This window comes from Rhineura floridana, chromosome 4, assembly GCF_030035675.1.
Source record: "Rhineura floridana isolate rRhiFlo1 chromosome 4, rRhiFlo1.hap2, whole genome shotgun sequence".
In the NCBI taxonomy this organism is placed as follows: Eukaryota; Metazoa; Chordata; class Lepidosauria; order Squamata; family Rhineuridae; genus Rhineura; species Rhineura floridana.
Window position 1 is genome coordinate 210,803,646 of NC_084483.1, and position 24,398 is coordinate 210,828,043.

General features: G+C 46.4%; 1 protein-coding gene across 2 annotated transcripts in view; it reads left to right on the forward strand.

Moving 5' to 3' along the window:
- The first annotated feature begins 2,979 nt into the window (after nucleotides 1–2,979).
- TMEM214 (transmembrane protein 214) overlaps nucleotides 2,980–24,398 on the forward strand; it is a 30,070-nt gene continuing 8,651 nt past the window's right edge. Inside the window, exons 1-8 of one of the 2 annotated variants that reach the window (XM_061625940.1) lie at nucleotides 2,980–3,246; nucleotides 3,655–3,857; nucleotides 9,543–9,693; nucleotides 11,673–11,807; nucleotides 12,974–13,056; nucleotides 13,871–13,976; nucleotides 20,215–20,296; nucleotides 21,360–21,461. In XM_061625940.1, the coding sequence (XP_061481924.1) occupies nucleotides 3,108–3,246; nucleotides 3,655–3,857; nucleotides 9,543–9,693; nucleotides 11,673–11,807; nucleotides 12,974–13,056; nucleotides 13,871–13,976; nucleotides 20,215–20,296; nucleotides 21,360–21,461 (1,001 nt within the window). In that variant the 5' untranslated portion in view covers nucleotides 2,980–3,107. The remainder of the gene's footprint in view (nucleotides 3,247–3,654; nucleotides 3,858–9,542; nucleotides 9,694–11,672; nucleotides 11,808–12,973; nucleotides 13,057–13,870; nucleotides 13,977–20,214; nucleotides 20,297–21,359; nucleotides 21,462–24,398) is intronic. The other variant, XM_061625938.1, reaches the window with a different exon arrangement.

Sequence of the window (24,398 nt, forward strand, 5' to 3'; positions counted from 1 at the left end):
TTTAAATATTTTAGCAGCAGGAAACTTAGTAGGGAGGTGTTTGGACCCTTGGATGACAAGGGAGTCAACAGTGTACTAAAGGAAAATGAGATTGCAGAGAAGCTGAATGAATTCTTTGAATCTGTCTTCGCAACAAAAGATGTAGGGCAGATCCCCATGAACGAACTTTTAAGAGAGTCTGAGGCAAATGGTGGTGACAAGGGACTTTTATTGACAAACATTGACAAATCACTGGGTCCACTTGAGTGTTCTTAAAATGTGAAATTGCTGATCTAACAAAAATATGTGATTTCATCCTACCTTCAGCTTCAGTATCAGAGACTGGAAAGTGGCCACCGTAACACCAATTTTTAAAAAGGAGTCCAGCAAGGATCCTGAAAATCACAGGCCAGTTAGCTGAATGTCTGTTCCATGAAAACTGGTGGAAAGCGTTATCAAAAATAGAATTACTAAACATACAGAACAAGTCTTGCTGAAGGAGAACCAGCATTGCTTCTGCAACAGTAGGTTTACTTTTAGAGTTGAGAGTATCAACAGGCATATAAGATAGAGATAATCCTTTTGAATGTGTACTTAAGATTTCCAAGGCTTTTGACAATGTTATCTCACCAAAGACTCCTGCGTAAGCTTGGCAGTCACAGAATGAGAGAAGTCCTCTTATAGATCAGGAACTAGTTAAGAAATAGAAAGTAGAGAGTGGAATAAATGGACAGCTCTCTCACTGGAGGGATGCAGAATCATAGAATCATAAAATGGTAGAGTTGGAAGTCCAACCCCCTGCTCAATGCAGGAATCCAAATCAAAGCAGAAAGTTGAGTCTCCCAAGGATTGATATTCAAGCCTGAGCTTTTAAAGCAGTGAGGTAGCCTAAATTGTTCAGGATAGTTAAAAAACAGGACTGAGAAAAGCTCCAAATGGATCTGTCCAAACTGAGTGAATGGGTGGTAAAATAGCAAATGCAATTCAATGTAAACAAATGTAAAGTGATGCATGTCAGGGCAAAAAAACCCTTAACTTCAACATATATGCTTATGTGGTCTGAACTGGCAGAGACTAAGCAAGAACAAGATACTGGCGTCATAGTTGGTACCCTCGATGAAGATATCAACCCAGTGTTTGGCAGCTGTGAAAAAAGCAAATTCCATGCTAAGGGTCATTAGGAAAGGTATGAAAATAAAACTGACAATATAATGCAACTATCCAAATCTATGGTGAGACCACCCTAGCAGTACTGCACTATTCTGATTGGTTTACTTGAAAGGGATATTGTATAGCTGGAAAAGATTCAGAAAAGGCAATCAAAATGATCAAGGAGATGGAGAGACTCCCTTACAGGGAAAGGTTGCAGCATCTGGGCCTTTTTAATAAGGGGAGGGCGCAAAATAGAGATGAAATCCTGCGCATTGTGGAGAAAGTGGACAGATAAGTTTTTCTCCATCTCCTAACAGCAGGATCTCAGGGGTCACCCGATGAAGCTGAATGTTGGAAGATTCAGGACGGGTGAAAAAAAGTGCTTTCCACATTGCATAATTAAAAGTACGGAATTTGCTCAACTTGATGGCTTTATAAGATTCATGGAGGATATGGTCTGCCTTCACTGCCATAGGCAGTATGCTTCAGAATACCAGTTGCTGGAAACTGCAGGCAGGGAAAGTGCTGTGGCAGTTGGCTACTGCACGACCAGGTTGCTGCACTTGATGAGCCTTTGGCCTGATCTAGTAGACTTGTAATGTAATGTACTGCCTTCAAGTTGATTCCGACTTATGGCGACCCTATGAATAGGGTTTTCATGGTAAGCGGCATTCAGAGGTGGTTTCACCATTGCCTCCCTCTGAGGCTGAGAGGCAGGGACTGGCCCAAGGTCACCCAGGGAGCTTCATGGCTGTGTGGGGATTTGAACCCTGGTCTCCCAGGTCGCAGTCCAACGCTACTATGCCACACTGGTTCTAGACTCTTAGGCAGAAGCCAAAGTTCTGATTTTTGTATTTTACAACTTCCCAGCTAGAAACTATTAAAGCAAGGCGCAATAAGATAAAATACAAAAGATGCAAACTCTTAACAAAAGAACTATTTCTACAATTAATATTTCATAAATTGCGTCACACTTCAGCAAAAGCCTTTAACAAAAATGTCGGCATCCATCCAACCAGAACAAAACCGGTACAATGCAGTGGAGACCAAATAGGCCAGAACCAGCAAAATAATTCTGTGCTCCAAACCGTTTTGGTTCCACGTTGCTGATTTTAAAATGAACGTAATGATCTTACTCTGTTTAAATTTATATTAATGTTTATTTTTAGTGAGAGGATTAGATAAAGTCATGGAGGGTAAGGCTTTCAATGGCTACTCGCCATGATGGCTAGGCTTTTCCTCCATGGTCAGAGACAGCATGTTTCCAAACATCAGTTGCTGGGAACCGCCGGAGGGGAGAGTTGCTTTTTGCACTCAGGTCCTGCTTTCGGGCTTCCCAAAATGGGCATTTGGTTGGCCTCTGCGAGAACAGGATGCGGGACCACCGGCTGAGGTGCTCGTTGTAGGTTGCGTTGCAAGCCGCCCCGCGTTCCGCTCTGGAGGAACAGCAGGGTATAAAAACTCGCAATGCATTAACTCCCACCGGGGCTGCAGACATGAGCGCGCGCCAGAGCCGTAGAGTCGGCCAGAGCATCTGCCTTCTGTGCCCAGCAGGAAAATGCCGTTCAGAATCGCCACCGCTGCTGCTGTCCCAAAGCGAAGGCGGCCTAATAGAGCCGCCCCCCGGACATCCAGCCCTCCTCGGTGGTCTACGAAGCGAGGCGAGGCTGCCGTACACGACCGCTCGGCGGCGGGGCCACCCACAAGCAGGCGCCTTGAAAGAGGCTGCCAGGATGAATAAGCGGGGCGGAGTTTCCCTCCTTGGCCCCTCCCGCCGAGAAGGCGGGGTCTTGTGGCATCACGTGGCGCGTAGAGGCCGGCTCTCTGGGGACGGGGCAGAACGAGCGCCCGTCACAGGCTCACGCGCGCGGGGGGAGGAGCGCGTCTGAGCAGCCAATCAGCGCCCTTCCCCTCCTCCGTCGCTGTCGGCCGCTGCTTCCCTCGGCCTGTTGTCAGGAGAAGCGGGAGGAACGGCGATGGCTGCGGCGGCGGCGGCGCTGGGCCGCTGGGAGGTGGTGCGGAAGCCTGGACGGAGGGGGGCCGCGGGCGGAGGCGGCCCCTCGGGGCGGAAGGCGCTGGGCGAGGCCAACGGGGGCCGCGGACTGGCCCTGACCAGTGAGTGAGGCGGCGGCGAAGGGTGGAGCCCCCATGTTCAGCAGCAGTCTAGCCGCCAGAAGCGGGTGGGCGGCGCGATGCCTCTACTATTGGGGGGGCGCCTGGGCAGGACTTTCCCTCATGCCCGCCCGGAAGGGGAGACGGGCGGGTCCTCGGTGCCCACTAGCCCTGGGGTCGGAGGCGGGGTCGGTTGACGCCTCTCCCTCCCCGCCACGTGCTCCAGACTCGCCTCCTGTCAAGCATCATCTGTGGGGCGGGGCGGGGAGCTCTTGCGGCTTTCTGCTTCAATTTGTGGGGGTGGGTCCCACTTGCCTGGCTGCCTCCGGCTCCAAAGCGGGGCACCTCCTCCTAGGGCCTAGGCCCTGCTGCATCTCCTTCAGGGCCGCCTCACTTGCCTTGCCTTTGCAGCTCCTCTGGTCCCTTCCGAAACTCTCTTCGAGCTCGGCTTCGAGAAACCCTCGAAGAAGCGGAGCAAAGAGCAGGTGCCTCCGCCTCCGGGACACCAGCAGCAGAAGAAAGCAAATCCCGGGAAAAATGTGAAGAGGCCTCTGGCAGGAGACATGGGGCACAAGCAAGGCAGATTCCGGACCCTGGAGGATGCTCTGAAGGCTGTGAGTGGGGGCACCCTTGGGCTGGCCCAGCCTGCGCTGTATGGATGCATGTGTGGCAAGTTTGACACAGTATATTTTTAAAAAACTAGGTTTTTAGTTGATTGCTAGTAAGTGTTGACTTGCTTTCTATTTTGTGCATTGTTTTGAGATTCTTTTGAGCATAAAGCAATTGAGAAATTTTCTAATAGAGAAATAGGAGGGGGCTACATGGAGCAAAGATTTGGTTTGCCCAGCTGCTGCCGCCACTGCTGCCAGTCAGGGACTACAGCTGTGTGGAAGTGGCAGCAGGTCACCCAAGGGAGTAGGGCAAAAACAAGAACTATAAATGGTGTTAGACCAGATGGGCAATGCACGTTAAACCTCTGTGCCTTAGGGTTCCTCCTCTTCGGATGCACACCTTAATGTGGTGAGGGAGTTTGAGTGTGTTGAAGAAGCTGAGAGCAATGCCATCAGGAGTCTAGACCAAGAGGCTAGACTCCTAGCAGGGGCACGCAAGGCGGAATGGTCAAAGCTGAGACATCAGACTAAAATGTGTCCAAACTTAGAGGAAGGCAATGGTAATTTACTGCCTTCAAGTCGATTCCGACTTATGGCAACCCTATGAATAGGGTTTTCATGAGGATGAGAGGCAGTGACTGGCCCAAGGTCACCCAGTGAGCTTCACAGCTGTGTGGGTATTCGAACCCTGGTCTCCCAGGTCATAAACCACCTCTGAATACCTCTTACCACAAAAATCCTATGAACAGAGTATCCAAAATGCAACACGAGATAGTGCTGGAAGATGAGACCCCCAGGTCAGAAGGCACTCACCGAGCTACTGGGGAAGAACAAAGGACAAGTACGAGTAGCGCTGTGACTAAGGATGCAGCTGGGTCAAAGCCGAAAGGAAGCCCAGAAGCTGATGCGCACAGATGCGAAAGGAGAGTCCGGAGTTGTACGACGCACACAAGAGGAACATGGAATGTGAGAAGCATGAACCAGGGAAAGTTAGAAATTGTCAAGCAAGAAATGGAACGCATCAACATTACAATACTTGGTGTGAGCAAACTAAAGTGGACGGGAATGGGACATTTCCAATCAGGCAACTACAAAATATTTTATGTAGGAAATGAGAAATTAAGAAGAAATGGGGTTGCTTTAATAGTGAGAAGTGATGTAGCAAAAGCAATTAGGAGCTACAATGCAAGGTCAGAGAGAGTGATATCAATGAGATTAAATGGGAAACCTATCAACATAACCATCATCCAAGTCTATGCTCCGACGGCAAATGCAGAAGAGGAGGAATTGGAGAGATTTTACGCAGAAGTACAGGAAGAAATTGATCACACACCAAAACAAGATGTGCTGATAATCATGGGGGATTGGAATGCAAAAGTAGGGAACAGAGAAGAATTAGGAATTGTGGGGAAATGGGGCTTAGGAGACAGAAACGAAGCAGGAGAAAGACTTATTGAATTCTGTGAAGCCAATAATTTGTTTCTTGCGAACACATTTTTTGAACAACCGAAAAGACGACTGTACACGAGGACATCACCAAATGGTCAATATAGGAATCAAATTGAATTGGTAGCAGAAGGTGGAGAAGTTCCATACTTTCTGCAAAAACAAGACCAGGAGCAGACTGCGGTACAGATCATGAACTGGTCGTATCGAAAATCAGAGTAAAGCTAAAGAAGACCAACAAAGCAATCATAATGCCAAAATACAATTTAAATAACATCCCAGAAGCATATAAAGATCAAACAAGGAACAGGTTTGAGGCTTTAAACTTAGTTGACAGAGAACCAGAAGAACTATGGAATGAAGTCAGAGACGTTATCAGGGAAGAATGCAAAAAGACAATCCCTCTAGTTAAAAAGAGAGAAAGACCTCAATGGATGACTGAAGAAACTTAAAATGGTTAAAGAGAGAAGGAAAGCAAAAGCAAAAGAAGATAGAAACATGATCAGAACCCTAAATGCAACAATACAGCGACTAGTACGTAAGGACAAAGAAAACTATTATGGTAGTTATTGTATAGAAATAGAAGAGGACAACAAAAAGGGTAGAACAAGAGCCCTATTCCAAAAGATTAGAGAAATGAAAGGGAAATTTAAACCAAGAGTAGGGATGTTGAATAATCAACAGGGGAACACACTGACTGACCGAGATGAAATAAAAGGAAGATGGAAGCAACACACTGAAGAGATACAAGGATGACAGATTCATTCACGGAGGAACCATATGATGAAGAACCAGAAATTTTAGAATGCGAGGTGAAAGCTGCTCTGAAAATACTTGGAAGAAACAAATCACTGGGAATAGATGGCATACCAATAAGAACATAAGAAGAGCCTGCTGGATCAGGCCAGTGGCCCATCTAGTCCAGCATCCTGTTCTCACAGTGGCCAACCAGGTGCCTGGGGGAAGCCCGCAAGCAGGACCCGAGTGCAAGAACACTCTCCCCTCCTGAGGCTTCCGGCAACTGGTTTTCAGAAGCATGCTGCCTCTGACTAGGGTGGCAGAGCACAGCCATCATGGCTAGTAGCCATTGATAGCCCTGTTCTCCATGAATTTGTCCAATTTTCTTTTAAAGCCATCCAAGCTGGTGGCCATTACTGCATCTTGTGGGAGCAAATTCCATAGTTTAACTATGCGCTGAGTAAAGAAGTACTTCCTTTTGTCTGTCCTGAATCTTCCAACATTCAGCTTCTTTGAACGTCCACGAGTTCTAGTATTATGAGAGAGGGAGAAGAACTTTTCTCTATCCACTTTCTCAATGCCATGCATAATTTTATACACTTCTATCATGTCTCCTCTGACCCGCCTTTTCTCTAAACTAAAAAGCCCCAAATGCTGCAACCTTTCCTCGTAAGGGAGTCGCTCCATCCCCTTGATCATTCTGGTTGCCCTCTTCTGAACCTTTTCCAACTCTATAATATCCTTTTTGAGATGAGGCGACCAGAACTGTACACAGTATTCCAAATGCGGCCGCACCATAGATTTATACAACGGCATGATGATATCGGCTGTTTTATTTTCAATACCTTTCCTAATTATCGCTAGCATGGAATTTGCCTTTTTCACAGCTGCCGCACACTGGGTCGACATTTTCATTGTGCTGTCCACTACAACCCCGAGGTCTCTCTCCTGGTCGGTCACCGCCAGTTCAGACCCCATGAGCGTATATGTGAAATGAAGATTTTTTGTTCCAATATGCATAATTTTACACTTGTTTATATTGAATTGCATTTGCCATTTTTCCGCCCATTCACTCAGTTTGGAGAGATCTTTTTGGAGCTCTTCACAATCCCTTTTTGTTTTAACAACCCTGAACAATTTAGTGTCATCAGCAAACTTGGCCACTTCACTGCTCACTCCTAATTCTAGGTCATTAATAGAGTTGCTACAAGCTACTGAGACTGCATCAGTCCAAATTTTGACTAAAATCTGTCAAGAAATATGGAAAACTAAACAATGGTCCACAGACTGGAAGCGTTCCATATACATCCCAATTCCAAAGAAAGGGGACCCCAGGGAATGCAGTAATTATCGAACTATTGCCTTAATATCCCATGCAGTAATGCTCAAGATTCTACAACAAAGGCTCTTACCATATATGGAGCAAGAAATGCCAGATGTCCAAGCTGGATTTAGAAAGGGTAGAGGCACCAGAGATCACATCGCAAACATACATTGGATAATGGCATGGACCAAGGAATTTCAGAAGAAAATCACCCTGTGCTTTATAGATTACAGCAAAGCCTTTGACTGTGGAGATCATGAAAAACAATGGAATGCTTTAAAAGAAATGGGGGTGCCACAGCATCTGATTATCCTGATGTGCAACCTATACTCTGGACAAGAGGCTACTGTAAGAACAGAATACGGAGAAACCGATTGGTTCCCCATCGGAAAGGGTGTGAGACAGGGGTGTATTTTATCACCCTATTTATTTAATCTATATGCAGAACGTATCATACGGAAAGCAGGATTGGACCAAGAAGAAGGAGGTGTGAAAATTGGAGGGAGGAATATCAGTAATTTATGATACGCAGATGATACCATTCTCTTAGCAGAAACCAGTAATGATCTGAAACGAATGCTGATGAAAGTTAAAGAGGAAAGCACAAAAGCAGGACTACAGCTGAACGTCAAAAAGACTAAAGTAATGACAGCAGAAGATTTATGCAACTTTACAGTTGACAATGAGGACATTGAACTTGGCACAGTCATTAACCAAAATGGAGACAATAGTCAAGAAATCAGAAGAAGGCTAGGACTGGGGAGGGCAGCTGTGAGAGAACTAGAAAAAGTCCTCAAATGTAAAGATGTATCACTGAATACTAAAGTCAGGATCATTCAGACCATGGTATTTCCGATCTCTATGTATGGATGTGAAAGTTGGACAGTGAAAAAAGTGGATAAGAGAAAAATCAACGCATTTGAAATGTGGTGTTGGAGGAGAGCTTTGTGCATACCATGGACTGCGAAAAAGACAAATAACTGGGTGTTAGAACAAATTAAACCAGAACTGTCACTAGAAGCTAAAATGATGAAACTGAGGTTATCATACTTTTGACACATCATGAGAAGACATGATTCACTGGAAAAGACAGTAACGCTTGGGAAAACAGAAGGAAGTAGGAAAAGAGGAAGGCCAAACAAGAGATGGCTTGATTCCATAAAGGAAGCCACAGACCTGAACTTACAAGATCTGAACAGGGTGGTTCATGACAGATGCTCTCGGAGGTCATTGATTCACAGGGTAGCCATAAGTCGTATTTGACTTGGAGGCACATAACTACAACAACAAACACTTTGCTGTGGAGGGGGCAGTGGAGAGTTGTGGGACTGAGGCAAAGGCTGGGCGGGATGGAGTGAGATGAAACCACAGTCCACTTCCTTCAATATGTTCCTCACCACATCCTTTGATAATCATCTGAGGACCTTTCATTTACGGGTCCTGCCATTCCATAAAGGGTGGCTGGCATAACCTGGGGCAGAGCTTTCTCTGTAGTGGTGCCCACTCTGTGCAGTGCCCTTATCGACTGGGGCACGCCCAGCCCCATCACTGTATTGTTTCAGGCAACAAGCTATACGCAAACAAAAAGTTGTCTAAGGTATTTGACTAAATATTCTCTTGGCTGACGTCTGGTGTTGATTTAGTTTTGCAGATTTTTTTTTTACAAATTATTATTGTGACTGGTTCTTTAATACTTTGGTGTTATGATTGTTGCCTAGGAATGGGGATCGCTGTACGTTTTAAATACTTTATGAAGTGTTGATTTGTTAGCCACCTAGAGTTTCTTTTGAAAATTAGGTAGGATATAAGTTTTAAACAATATCCAGAACTATAGGTCAGGAGTAGCAAAGTCTGCAGAAGGACTTGGCAGTGGGTTTGACTCCTGAGGTGAATATTTCACTTATCTGTGGGAGGCGGTTTGGAAGAAATTAAAAGTTGCCAAAAGCCCCCTCCCCTCTGGCAACCTTATTTATCTTGAAACCCCTGTTGAACTCTTTGCATGAATGGATGGTATGTTTTTATGGAACTTGATGGGCGGGAGATGGCTACTTCTTTTTGTACCATATCTCTTTGGAATAGGTTCACTTACAGGATAGTTTCAGAAAACCCCAAACCGAACAGTGCTAAAACTGGATTGGCAGTTCTTCCTTTTCCAGCTGTTTTAACTCTTTTCTCCCCAGCTTGATTTGTCAGAACTCCAGAAGGAGCTGGATAAAAGCATGAGCATGTTCCCAGAGAATCCTTCTGTGTGGGTCAAAGATCTGGCTGGATATCTGAATTACAAGTTGCAAGCTCCAAAGAGTGACCCCACCCTAAGCCAGCACCCTCATGGTCAGTGGAGCGCCTTGGAAACTGTCTTTCTGTTAGTCATGCATGTGTGTTGGAGAGAGAGAAAGAGAGGTCATCTTGCTTGCTTGCACACCTGGAGGGCGGGCCTGCTGCAGGATTGGTTTGTGGCCTTCACAGTTCCTTGCACAACGTACTAACTTGCTAATTCACTGGTCGATGAAGGAAAATGTCAGTAAGCTCCTGTCAGCAGGATTTGAATTCTGCAATTAGAAAAACTCAAATGTTGCAATTGACCCAAATCTTTTAAATTGGGGAAATTGTCAGCATTTGGGTGCTTCATAGATTTGTTGCTAGGAAACCATTTAGTCCTTCAGAATTTGGAATTTTGCATCCTCTGTTTTTTGAGGACTACGGAAACAAAGGTAAAGCTGTGGCACCAGGGGTACATATTTGTGCAAAGTCAAGAGCTAAGAAGTTATGCAGAGTAACCCCTGGAATTCTAGCCTAGAGTGCATTGATTTTGTCACATACCTGGAAATACATGGGTAGCGTCTTTTTTCAGCCGCACAGAATTGAAACTTACTTTTAAACTAAGATTGCATTCTCAATCTTTTGGGTGGCATTCCTACACTCTGTCCGTCAAGGAGCTGGCTCTGCAGATTTCTTGTGCCTCCTAGGTGAGGTTGATGGGCTTCACTGTGTTGCCAGTGCCACTGTTCTGATTTGGAGCTGTAGAGGACAGGCCAGGCCAGGCCTTCCCCCAGCCGTTCTGTCTGAACTTGCGCTTCCAGAAGCAACCCTCCTGGTGCACGTTCAGGCTTCTGCTCAGAACTCCATTGTGAGCCTTGTCCAAAGCAAGGGTTAAAAGCAGCTCTTCTTTGCCAATATGCCAAATACCTGGAAGGCAAGGAGATCATTGGCGGAGTCCTTTGGTTTGCCTTGGGAAGAATATCAGGTGCAGTATGGCTTTACAATGCTGCTTTTGTCTGTGGTGTTTTGAATGGCATTTTCTAGGCAGGCAGAGATCAGATGATCTAAAGATGCCCCGTCTGACTCCACAAGGATTTGGATGATGGGAGTTCATGGGGAGAGGCTGGCTTTGGCAGTTGTGCAGTATCTTGGGCTGGGATTCTGCAGACTCTGGTGCACGTTCATTTCTGCCGCCCCAGTGGGAGTTTATTTATTTCAAGAGGTTTTATACCCTGCCCCCCCCCCAGATCAGAACACTGGGCAGCTTACAACACAACGTACAATAAATAGTAATATAAAATATATAACGAATAAAAAATATATAATTTTATACATATAAAATATAAAACGGTCATAGCTGTCCTAACCAGGTGCAGCTGATATTCTAGACTCTGAGGTTATCTGAATCTCCAGCGATCGAGAAGCACCACCAGACCACATGAATTCATTATAAAACCAGCTATACTAAGCCTAATCAGTTTGGGGCACAAAATACTTTTCTGGTTCTGTTGTTATTCCACTCCATTGTACCAGTTTTGTTCCTGATAGATGCAGACTAGCGACGTTGATGTAATAATCTCCCTTCACCCAAAAAAACCCAGAGGCTCTTGACAGACTTATGTTAAAGAATCAATATTTATGGTACAATTTACTTTCAGCAGTTCTTGAACTCTGAGAGACCCTCCAGTCAAGTGCTAGAGCAGCATGGCTTCAGCATTAGCCTCATGCCTTGGTGTCTGGCATTGTGCTGGTGAAGAAGCAGCTGGGCCCTGTTTGGTTCAGCAGTCGAAGTGGGCCAGTGAGCGCTTCACAATATTCCTTCCAACATTGCCCTTGTATTGTCAAGGCAGCATTCCAAACCGGGACTCCCTGAGAGTCAGCCCAGGCCCTAGTTGTGGTCTGCGCTGCTCTTTTCAAATGTGGCCTCCCATTGTTCTCAGCCATGGTGCTTGTTTCCAGGTGCCGTTGTGAGAAAGTTCTTGCAGCAACATAGGCCCATGAATGCTGGCTAAAATCCTCCCTTCATGCTGCCATCTTATTTTTGTCTGCAGGCTATCCTTACTGCCTTGTGAACAAAGAGCTGAAGAGCACCATCAAGTCCTTGCTGTCGAAATCAATGGGCGTCCTGGAGCTTTTCTTCGACCACTGTATTTACACAATGTTGCAAGAGCTGGACAAGAGTCCTGGTGAGGGTGAAGTGCAGCTCAGTGAATTACACTTTGGGTCAAAGGCTTTGCCACGCGTGTGCCCTTGAAGGCAGAGGGCAGCCTCGAACTTCACGGTCTGTGAGGAGGGTGCTGGTGTGCCATTCAGGCAAGGGTGTTCTTCTAAAGAGTTCATGTTCTGGTAGTGACACTTGGGAATGGAGGGCACCAGAAGTGACCTGGGCTGAGTTTGTGAGCAAATGTGATCTCATATCCACATAATTCCCAGGCTATGGCCCGAAGGCACAACAGGCCAGCCCCCTGCTGAAGCTAAGCAGGGTCAGGTCTGGTCAGTGCCTGGATGGGAGACTGCATGGGAACCGTATGTAAGCCGCCTTGGGTTTCTATCACGGAAAGAAAGGCAGGGTATAAATGTAATAAATAAATAAAATAAATAATTCCTAATGCTATCATCCTGAAGGATGCAGTGAGGAGGCAAAAAGTCTATGCCAAAGCTGTGGGTTTTGTGGTGGGAGGCTGACAGATGCAAGCATCAGAGCACAGGCACTGGGATCAGGTGGGGAATGTACAGGCCTGAGGGTGTGCCAAGAGAGGATGTGCCAACTTGCACTCGTGCAACCTGCTTTTGTGCCTCCCATGGGCATCTGGTTGGCCACTGTGAGAACAGGATTCTGAACTAGGTGCCCCCTTTGGCCTGATCCAGCTGCAGCCTGGCTCTTCTGAGGCGCTGATGGGTCAGTGGGCCAGCAAGAGAAGCCAGGAGGCAACAGCTGAAAGGCAGAGCCAGGGTACTCGATCCCAGCAGAGGGAGGGCAATTGTGGTGGGATTGGTAAAGGAGACTAGTGTCAGGTTGTTAGCAAAGACATGAAAACAAGCAGGGCTCCTCTTATAGGTGACTTTAAAAGGGGATTAGACAAATTCATGGAGGAGGATTGGTGGCCATGGCAAGGATACTGGGTTTCAAACCCATCACAGGTACTGCCCTGTACTATATTGAATGAAGTAGGACACACATCCTCGGCAGGCCTCTTCCCTCCGTCCCTCCCTGCTCCCACAATAGCTGGATAGATTTGGCAGGCATTTACCCTGGGAGGAAGTCTCCCATGGATTTGGTCTGAGGGTCCCAAACTGATCTGCTCTGCCTGGAAGTGCCCTAATTGTCTCCCTCGCCGTCCTTGTCTTTCAGGGGAGTCACTGCATGGCTACAGGATTTGCATACAGGCCGTTCTGTTGGACAAGCCTAAAGTTGCCACAATGAACTTGAGCAAGGTGGGTAGCTGGAGTTGCCCCATCCATCCTGAAGAGTCCTACTCATGTAGACAGAAGTCTGCGTCATGGAGGGGCATCTCTGCAGAGCTGAATCTTAGAGCACTCCAAGTCTGCTTTACGCCTTTGAGGGGATCCAGCTCTCTGTCCCCCTTCTAGGGAGCAAATTATTCTGAAAGCTCCTGGTATTTTTACTGAGGAGGCAGTAAAAGGTAAAGCTATTGCCTGAGTAACGGGAGCACTCCTTTTTGCCCTGCGCCCACAGAGAACAGGGGACCTTTGTTGCAGGTGGCTGTCTTACCGCCCTCCCTCCCTCCCTCCCTCCCGTTGCCCACCTTTATTATTATTATTATTAACTTTATTTATACCCCGCTGTTTTTCCAAATTGGAACTCATGACAGCTTCCAGATAAAAAACGGATACAATTAAAACCTACCAAAGTTAAAAGCATATAATACATACATGAATAAATATAGACAGATATAATTAAAAAATGAACTCTAATTTAAAATAGCATTAAACTGTTTCTGATAATTAAAAACTATACTCATAAAATCAGAATAATTAAAAAATAAACAAGCAAGAGCAATATAGCCTCCTTTTGGGCCTATCCTTAGCCACCTTCCTCTGCTGGGAGTCCTAGGCTCAGTCCCTGGCGTCTCATCTCTTGTGGCTGACAAAACCTGGAAGTTGGAGTTTTGTACTAGAGGACTCCTTGTTGAATGCCACCAGTAAGCCAGGGACCATTGTCCTTCCTTCCGGGGCTCTTTGCTGAAAGTTTTCAATAATGCTGTTGCCTGTGCCTTTTTCACTTCAGTATCTTGAGCTGTTGAGGTCGCATCAGAACCATCCGGCCAGGTGTCTCACAGTCATGTGGGCCTTGGGGCAAGCTGGATTTGCTGATCTTATCGAAGGACTTAAAGGTGAGAGCAGCTTCTTTGAGGGAGATGGGAGGGTTTCAACAAGGCCCTCTTTATGGGCACCAGAAAGCGCTTGCTTTGTGTGCCTTGATATTTTCTTCCAACTGCAGTGCCTGAAACCAGCATTTCATAGAAGCATAGAATAGTAGAGTTGGAAGGGTCCTATAAGGCCATCAAGTTCAATGCAGGAATTCAAATCAAAGCATTGTGGGGCAAATCTGTCAAGTGCTTTTATATTGTAGTGTCTTTTTTATTTCATATTTGTTCTTAAGAACATAAGAACATAAGAAGAGCCTGCTGGATCAGGCCAGTGGCCCATCTAGTCCAGCATCCTGTTCTCACAGTGGCCAACCAGGTGCCTGGGGGAAGCCCGCAAGCAGGACCCGAGTGCAAGAACACTCTCCCCTCCTGAGGCTTCCGGCAACTGGTTTTCAGAAGCATGCTGCCTCTGACTAGGGTGGCAGAGCACAGCCATCACAGCTAGTAGCCATTGATAGTCCTGTCCTCCATGAATTTGTCTAATCTTCTTTTAAAGCCGTCTAAGCTGGTGGCCATTACTGCATCTTGTGGGAGCAAATTCCATAGTTTAACTATGCGCTGAGTAAAGAAGTACTTGTCTGTCCTGAATCTTCCAACATTCAGCTTCTTTGAATGTCCACGAGTTCTAGTATTATGAGAGAGGGAGAAGAACTTTTCTCTATCCACTTTCTCAATGCCATGCATAATTTTATACACTTCTATCATGTCTCCTCTGACCCGCCTTTTCTCTAAACTAAAAAGCCCCAAATGCTGCAACCTTTCCTCGTAAGGCAGTCGCTCCATCCCCTTGATCATTCTGGTTGCCCTCTTCTGAACCTTTTCCAACTCTATAATATCCTTTTTGAGATGAGGCGGCCAGAACTGTACACAGTATTCCAAATGCGGCTGCACCATAGATTTATACAATGGCATTATGATATCGGCTGTTTTATTTTCAATACCTTTCCTAATTATCGCTAGCATGGAATTCACCTTTTTCACAGCTGCCGCACACTGGGTCGACATTTTCATCGTGCTGTCCACTACAACCCCGAGGTCTCTCTCCTGGTCGGTCACCGCCAGTTCAGACCCCATGAGCGTATATGTGAAATTCAGATTTTTTGCTCCAATATGCATAACTTTACACTTGTTTATATTGAATTGCATTTGCCATTTTTCCGCCCATTCACTCAGTTTGGAGAGGTCTTTTTGGAGCTCTTGGCAATCCCTTTTTGTTTTAACAACCCTGAACAATTTAGTGTCATCTGCAAACTTGGCCACTTCACTGCTCACTCCTAATTCTAGGTCATTAATGAACAAGTTGAAAAGTACAGGTCCCAATACCGATCCTTGAGGGACTCCACTTTCTACAGCCCTCCATTGGGAGAACTGTCTGTTTATTCCTACTCTCTGCTTTCTGCTTCTTAACCAATTCCTTATCCACAAGAGGACCTCTCCTCTTATTCCATGACTGCTAAGCTTCCTCAGAAGCCTTTGGTGAGGTACCTTGTTAAACGCTTTTTGAAAGTCTAAGTACACTATGTCCACTGGATCACCTCTATCTATATGCTTGTTGACACTCAAAGAATTCTAATAGGTTACTGAGACAGGACTTTCCCTTGCAGAAGCCATGCTGGCTCTGCTTCAGCAAGGCTTGTTCTTCTATGTGCTTCGTTAATCTAGCTTTAATCATACTTTCTACCAGTTTTCCAGGGACAGAAGTTAAGCTAACTGGCCTGTAATTTCCAGGATCCCCTCTGGATCCCTTTTTGAAGATTGGCGTTACATTTGCCACTTTCCAGTCCTCAGGCACGGAGGAGGACCCAAGGGACAAGTTACATATTTTAGTTAGCAGATCAGCAATTTCACATTTGAGTTCTTTGAGAACTCTCGGGTGGATGCCATCCGGGCCCAGTGATTTGTCAGTTTTTATATTGTCCATTAAGCTTAGAACTTCCTCTCTCGTTACCACTATTTGTCTCAGTTCCTCAGAATCCCTTCCTGCAAATGTTAGTTCATGTTCAGGGATCTGCCCTATATCTTCCACTGTGAAGACAGATGCAAAGAATTCATTTAGCTTCTCTGCAATCTCCTTATCGTTCTTTAGTACACCTTTGACTCCCTTACCATCCAAGGGTCCAATCGTCTCCCTAGATGGTCTCCTGCTTTGAATGTATTTATAGAATTTTTTGTTGTTGGTTTTTATGTTCTTAGCAATGTGCTCCTCAAATTCTTTTTTAGCATCCCTTATTGTCTTCTTGCATTTCTTTTGCCAGAGTTTGTGTTCTTTTTTATTTTCTTCATTCGGACAAGACTTCCATTTTCTGAAGGAAGACTTTTTGCCTCTAAGAGCTTCCTTGACTTTGCTCATTAACCATGCTGGCATCTTCTTGGCCCTGGCGGTACCTTTTCTGATCTGCGGTATGCACTCCAGTTGAGCTTCTAATATAGTGTTTTTAAACAACTTCCAAGCATTTTCGAGTGATGTGACCCTCTGGACTTTGTTTTTCAGCTTTCTTTTTACCAATCCCCTCATTTTTGTGAAGTTTCCTCTTTTGAAGTCAAATGTGACCGTGTTGGATTTTCTTGGCAATTGGCCAGTTACATGTATGTTTAATTTAATAGCACTGTGGTCACTGCTCCCAATCGGTTCAACAACACTTACATCTCGCACCAGGTCCCGGTCCCCACTGAGGATTAAGTCCAGGGTTGCCGTCCCTCTGGTCGGTTCCATGACCAACTGGTCTAGGGAATAGTCATTTAGAATATCTAGAAACTTTGCTTCTTTGTCATGACTGGAACACATATGCGGCCAGTCTATGTCCGGGTAGTTGAAGTCACCCATTACTACCCCATTTCCTAGTTTGGATGCTTCCTCAATTTCATATCTCATCTCAAGATCTCCCTGAGCATTTTGATCAGGGGGACGATAGATCGTTCCCAGTATTAAGTCCCTCCTGGGGCATGGTATCACCACCCACAAGGATTCTGTGGAGGAGTCTGCCTCTTTTGGGGTTTCGAGCTTGCTGGATTCAATGCCTTCTTTCACGTATAGAGCGACTCCGCCACCAATACGTCCTTCCCTGTCCTTCCGATATAGTTTATATCCAGGGATAACCGTATCCCACTGGTTTTCTCCATTCCACCAGGTCTCCGTTATGCTCACTATATCAATGCTCTCCTCTAAGACCAAGCACTCCAGTTCTCCCATCTTGGTTCGGAGGCTCCTAGCATTAGCGTACAGGCACTTAAGTGTCCTACAGTACTCTGGAGCAGTTTCCCCCAACCTGGTGCCCTGCAGATGTTGCCTTGCAACTCCCATCAACCCTAGCTGTTACATGTGCTGGCTGGGGCGGAGGGGATTTATAGTCCAAAACATCTGCAGGACAGAAGATATGGGGAGGCTGTTTTGGATTTCACACCCATTTGGCATCTTTAAGCTTCAATCCTCTTTGGACAGGAATTGCCAACAGAAAGGCAAACTTGGGCCACATTCACTCCAGACATTTATTCCACTATTATTCCATTTTAAACAGTCATGGCTTCCCCAAAGAATCCTGGGAAGCATAGTTTGTGAAGGGTGCTGAGAGTTGTCAGGAAACCACTTTTCCCCTTACAGAGCTACAATTAACAGAGTGGTTTTACAGCCAGTCTCTCTTCCCAGAGAACTCTGAAGAAGTGGCACAACCTGGATGTCCATCGTGCGCTCAGAATATTTGTGGACTGCACTCAGTCAGTCCGGCAGATCAAATCCCTCCTCGTCTCCTTAGACAAGTATGCTTCTATGGAAGCAGCCTTTGGCTGGAGGGTTCTCCAGAGGTTGTGGCAGAGGTTCTCCCCACCCGGGGACAGGTTGGGGGGGGTCACTGCATCGGTACCTCACGTTGCAGTACGCTCCACTGCTCTGCTGACTGCGAATAGAAAGTTGGCTTGACTGAAGTGACCTTCTGGTCAGCAGCCCCGCCCTTCCAGTGGGACCTAGCTGGGGAGTGAGATTCCGTGAACTGGGAGGCTCCCAGGGATTCTTCGCCAGCGCTGGAACCCACACAAGGCAGAGAGGGCTTCCTTTCCCTTCCCTCCCTCCTGCGTGCTTCTGCCTATATTTTTCGTTGCTGTTGCTCTTCGCCAATTGGAATTTGAACCAAGTTATTTCAAGAGTTCCTGAGGTGGCCAGCTGCTTCCCCATTGGGCTTTGTCATGAACTGACAGAGTGAAGGATTCCTCCCCTTCCGGCTGGCCACCAAATGTTTTTTTCAAAAAGTGCTCTTTGATGCTGCCTCCAGGAGGAGTTAATCTGTTTCCGCTGACCAGAGGGCCGCATCACACTAAGGCCAACTTTCTGATTAAATACAATGTCATGTATAAAACCAATTAAAACATTTTCATGGATGAAAGCAGTTTCAAATCCGGTACAGACTGGGATAAATACTTACTGATACAGACTGACCACTGTGGTCCATACACTGGTAACCTCCAGGCTGGATTACTGTAATGTGCTCTATGTGGGGCTGCCCTTGAGGTTGGTCTGGAAGCTGCAGCTGATGCAAAAGACTACTCACTGTAGCAGGGTATCACCAACATGTCACCACACTATTGAAAGAATTGCACTGGCTGCCCATTTGCTACTGGGCCAAGTTCACAGTTCTAGTCTTGGTGTACAAAGCCCTGTACAGCTTGAGACCAGAATTCCTGAAAGCCAGTCTTATCCCTTACATACCCAGTCGATCACTGCGCTCTGCAGGTGAGGGCCTCCTGCAGAGACCATCTTATCAGGAGGTTCGTTCTGAACAATGTAGGAAACGGACTTTTAGTGTGGTGGCACCTACCCTGTGGAACTCCCTCCCTTTGAATATTAGGCAGGCGCCATCTCTGCTATCTCTTCGGCGCCTTTTGAAGACTTTTCTTTTTCAACAAGCCTTTTAAGTTGAGAGCTATCCCACTCTGTGTCTGTGTCAGAATTGCTTAATATGTTTTTAATAATGTTTTTAACCCTTTAAAAAAAGTTTTAAAAATGTTTTTAACGCTGTTTTGTCTTAATGTATTTTAAGATTTGTTTTTATGATGTTTTAAAGTGTTTTTAGTGCCTTGTTTGCCGCCCTGGGCTCCTGCTGGAAGGGCAGGATACAAATTAATTAAATAATAAATAAATAAATAAATAAATAAAACCTCCATTTCACAGGCTTGTTGAAAAGGGGAAGGTCTTCCATAGGTGTTGAAATGGCAAGAGAAATGTCACCTGTCTGCCTGATGAGTAATGGGAAGGAGTTCCAGGGGGGCTAAAGTACAGTGAGGGGAGGAACCAGTTAAGAGTGTTTTTTGTGGCAACAGGGCAGACTGTAGTGGGTCAAATATATTTATTTTTAAAGCTTAATATACTGCGTTTCTTTTACAAATCTCAAAAGTGGTTCACAATATACATTAAAAAAAACATTGCAACCAGTAAATGGCAACAGTTAAGACATCCAGATAATGTCATAAAACATAATTTGAGCAACCAGAACCAACTAAGAAAACAGCCAGGTGAACAAAAAAGCACCCCCTCCGTGCTCTCCTGATCTCCACAGGGAACTCCTTTCAGAAAGCGGGGGGCACAGCGGAACAAGCCCCCCTCAGCAGAACTACACTGGGCCGTAGTATGGTGAGCATAGCATAGTATGCTGCTGTGCACCAGCTTTGCCTATTCATCATGTTGCTCACAGCCCTTTATGGGCTGTCCTGTTAATGCACGGCACGCCTGAGAGCCAGAGAGGTACAGGCAGGTGGGAGGTTTTTTCCTCCAACTAGCCTGGCTTAGCAACAGAAAAGGAAGGCAAGGCTCAGTAGGAAGAGCAATGCTGGTTCAGCCCTGTTGGGCTTGCAGTTAACGGCTTGAGCAAGAGCGGAAGGATCTGCTCCCACCCACTGAACGGTGATGCCCTCATCCTGCCCCGGAAGGCTAAAGGGCATGTTGCGTGGTTTGAAGGCACTTGATATAGAGGTCTTTCTGAAGCTCAGCAAGGCTGCAACTGGCAGCTGGGCGGCATCTGTCAGGGATGCTTTAACTTGGGTTCCTGCACTGAGCAGGGGGGCTGGATTCAGTGGCCTTATAGGCCCCTTCCAACTCTACTATTCTGTGACTCTATGGGTGGTAGCCCTGTGGGAGCCATTTTGAGCAGCATCATGGAGAAAAGGCAAGGATGCAAATGTAATTGTGTTGCTGTTGTACCCACTCTTTTCTCCGCAGTGTGGCTCAGCATTATGCTTCCAGTTCTGGGCATCAAATCTCTCTCCCCATACGCCATCGCCTACCTGGATCGGCTGCTGCTGTGAGTTGCAATGCTTTTCGTTTCTTTATTCAACAGGATTTATATGCCGCATGATTATCCATAACCTCTAAGCCCAGCTGGGCAGGATGGAGTTTTGGCCAAGTGGGCCAACTTTGACAGGTGGCTGGGGCCAGAGGTTCTCCACCTCCGCTGTAAGCAGTATACACTAACAAACATCCTGGTGTGGGCATCTTAACTGGTACTGCTGTTCCCAAGTTCCTGGGCAGCGCCCTTCCTTCCAACTGACGCCCCAAAGCATGAATGTTGCCCTCATCAGAATGATCCGATGGGCTGTATTGGTGGTTTGGGGAAGTGCTGAGATTCAGTCTCTCCTGTATAGTGCTGAGAGTCCCTTGCCTTGTCCTTCTGAGAGCCTTTGTAACAGTCTGCTTTTCCCATGTGTATAGCCTGTTAAAATGCTAATGGGAGAAGGAGGAAGCTGAAGTTCCCTCACGGGTGTCCAGGACTAAGTGCGTCATCACCGCCTGCTCCAGATTCTCCCCTGGACTGGCAGTGGGCTGGCAATAGCAGCAGCAGCAGAGCCCCTCTGACCCAGCCAGCGCTCAGTCTTGGCCCTCCTTCCATGCTTGCTTCTTAAGGTCGTGGATGGTTTAAACCTTTGCTGTGGAAGGGCCTGGCTTTGCTTCCTGGGGAGGGGCCGGAGGGGGAAGCAGGCCTTGCTAGGCGAAGGCCTACCTGCTGATTTGGAAGCAGGGTGCCCAGCACGCCCAAGGCTGAAGTCAGTGTCTTGTCAGTCCACAGCCTGCCAAAGCATACACACCTAACTGGGGGGTTCTTGGACTCCCAGGTATCTTCTGGGGAGACGTCTTCTGGCAGAAAGAAATAGGGATCCTAGAAAGGCTTCTCTTGGGACAGCAAGAGGAAGTCAGCTGGGGGCGGTGGGCACAAACAGGGCAGGTTTTCCCCCTGTGGCCTGAACCGTTGAAGTGGGTCTTTAAGAAGCTGTTATTTTGGGAGTGGCTGGGGAGGGAGAGGGAGTTTGTGATGGAGGGGAGGTGGGAGTGGCTGCCCCATCTGACAGGCAATGCTTTCTCTTTGGCAGGATGCATCCCAACTTGACAAAAGGCTTTGGCATGATAGGACCCAAAGACTTCTTCCCTCTCATGGATTTTGCCTTCATGCCCAACAACTCTTTATCCCCCAGGTATGGCAGCCGAAGGGAGAAGAGCATACAGCGCATGTATGGAAAGTGCTAGCCCCCCTCCCCAATTACAGCAGGGTGTATGTAGGGAGGGGGATGTTGTGCCTTCTTTGGAGTGTCTCTGATAGCACCAAAAGGCTTGTTTGTTTAAAAGATTTATATCCCATATTCTCACCAGTTTAGGTCTTTAAGCTTGGTTTGAATGAAGGGCATTTTCACTCTTACCAGGAGCAGGTTTCACATGTAGCTCTTTGGCCATGGAAGAAATCAGCAGGGCCTTTTGCCCTCTGCCCATGCCAAAGGGCCAGTGCTCTCCAGCCCCACTGTTCAGCTCATCCCACTGGCATTGCCTCACTGGTGGCAGCATCCTGGAGTGGGGCTGGGGACACCATCTGGCTCAGGGCTGCTCCGGCCACACAGTTCTTTCCACAGACCTTTGGCATGATGACCCTGGGAAACCCCACAGGAGGAGCGGGCTGGATGGAGTTGCCCTCCTGCCTTGCCAATGTCTGTGGGTGGTCTGGCTGAGTCAGCAGTGGCAAAGGTTGCTGAGGGAAAGGGGGGACCAGGGGCTGCAGAGGGGCTGCCAGCTAACCATGGCAGAAAGAACTCTGGATTGCTTTGTGAGGACCAGTTCTCTGCCCTCTTCTTGTTCAAGGAGGAGGGGGATCCCCTCGGGAGGCAAACATGATGTAAATCTCATAAAATACTAAACTTGCAAATCTTACCTCTAACCAGAAATGGCAAAATTGCTGGAGTTTTTGCACAAATCTAGCAGTAATAATAATTACATGTTGTATCCATAAAAAGCCTAATCATTTCAAGTGAAAATCCGAACATGTTATGACTGCCCTCAGCAGCCATGCAATTCACTCTGCCCCTCTTCCATTGTAGTTTTCACAGCAAGACTAATGTTTCTCAGTTTACGGCTTTCATACAGCATGTAGTTCCATTTCTATTCGTGTTCCAGAGCTAATAGGTTCTCATTTAGATGTAATTGATTATTTAAGGATTAAAAAAAAATGCTTAAGATGGTGCAGGCACGGTGGTGGGGAGTTCGTGCTCATCGGAGACACAGTATTTTATTTAGAGTGGATACATATCTTGCCATCCCCCTAAGGATCAGTAAGAAGAGCCCGCCAATATTCCCTAAAAGGCTCCTTTGCCAGCAGTAGTGCCAACTTGAGTGCTGACTTGTTTTTTTCTTTGGGTGTTGACGCTACTCTATAAATGAACTCATGGAAATGGGGCACAATCAGAGGTAGCCGCTGTGGTGCTGAGTGCCTGGCATGTGCCCTCCCAGCCAGCCAGCCAGCCGTCCCTCCCTCTGTAGCCACAGGGCTTTTAAGAAGCATGTTGTGCCAGCAGCGGAGCAAGATGCTCATTCTTTTTTAATTGATTTTTATTGCAATTTCATTAAGAAAGAAGGAAAAGAACAAATGAACTAGAAAAGGAAAGAAACCCCAGCAGCTCACATTAACTGAACATTTAAATATCTAGGCATCCATTCGTTTAAGAACACAAGAAGAGCCTGCTGGATCAGGCCAAAGGGGGCCCATCTAATCCAGCATCTTGTTCTCACAGTAGCCAACCAGTTGCCCATCGGACACCCGCAACCAGGACCCGAGAGCAAGAGCACTCTCCCCTCCTCTGGTTTCTAGCAACTGGTGTTTGGAAGCATGCCGCCTCTTGACTGTGGAGGCAGAGCATGGCCATCAAGGCTACCAATGGCTACTAGCCATAATTCTCCATGAACTGTCTAATTCTCTTTTAAAGCCCTCCAAATTGGTGGCCATCACTGCCTCTTGTAGGAGCAAATTCTAAAGTTTAACTATGCGATGGGAGAAGGACTTTCTTTTGTCTGTCTGAATCTTCCACATTCAGCTTCACTGGATGTCCACGAGTTCTGCTGTTATGACAGAGAAAAAAACCCATTTATCTATCCACTTTCTCCATGCCATGCATAATTTTATATACTTCTAACATGTTGACTCTTACTTGCCTTTTCTCTAAATTAAAAAGCCCCAAATGCTACAACCTTTCCTCATAGGGGAGTTGCTCCAGTGCCTTGATCATTCTGGTTGCCCTTTCCTGAACCTTTTCGAACTCCACAATATCCTTTTAGAGGTGAGGCAATCGGAACTATACACAGTATTCCAAATGCGGCTGCATCATAGATTTGTATAACGGCATTATGACATTGGCAGTTTTATTTTCAGCACATTTCCTAATGATTCCTATTGTGGAATTTGCCTTTTTTTCACAGCTACCACACACTGGGTCAGCATCTTCATCGAGCTATCCACTATGACTACAAGGTCTCATTCCTGGTCATTCACTACTAGTTCATACCCCATGAGCATATATGTGGAATGAAGATGGTTTTGCCCCAACATGCATCACTTTACACTCTTTTACATTGAATTTCATTTGCCATTTTACCACCCATTTACTCAGCTTGGATAGATCTGTTTGGAGCTCTTCGCAATCCCTTTTTGTTTTAACCACCCTGAACTATTTATTATCATAAGCAAACTTGCTTGCCTCACTAAATGTAAATCATTTAGTGATCGTTTATGAACAAGTTAAAAAGCACATGTCCGAACCTTGGGGGCTCCACAGCTCTCCGTTGGGAGAACTACCTGTTTATTCTTACTCTCTCGCTACCATGAGATATAGCGATGGCCCTACTTAGACAATGCCTTCCAACGGCTATTAGTCATGATAGCCATATGCCACCTCCAGGATTAGAGGCAGCATGATGCCGGGGGACCACTGTGTTACATAGCGCACTGGCAGAGCTTCTGCCTTGCATGTGAAAGGTGCCAGGTTCCGTTTTCGGCATCTCCATGTAGAGCTGGGAATTCCAAATGCAGCTGCCCCATAGCAACATTTGTATAACGGCCTCTTGTGGGAGCAAATTCTAAAGTTTAACTATGC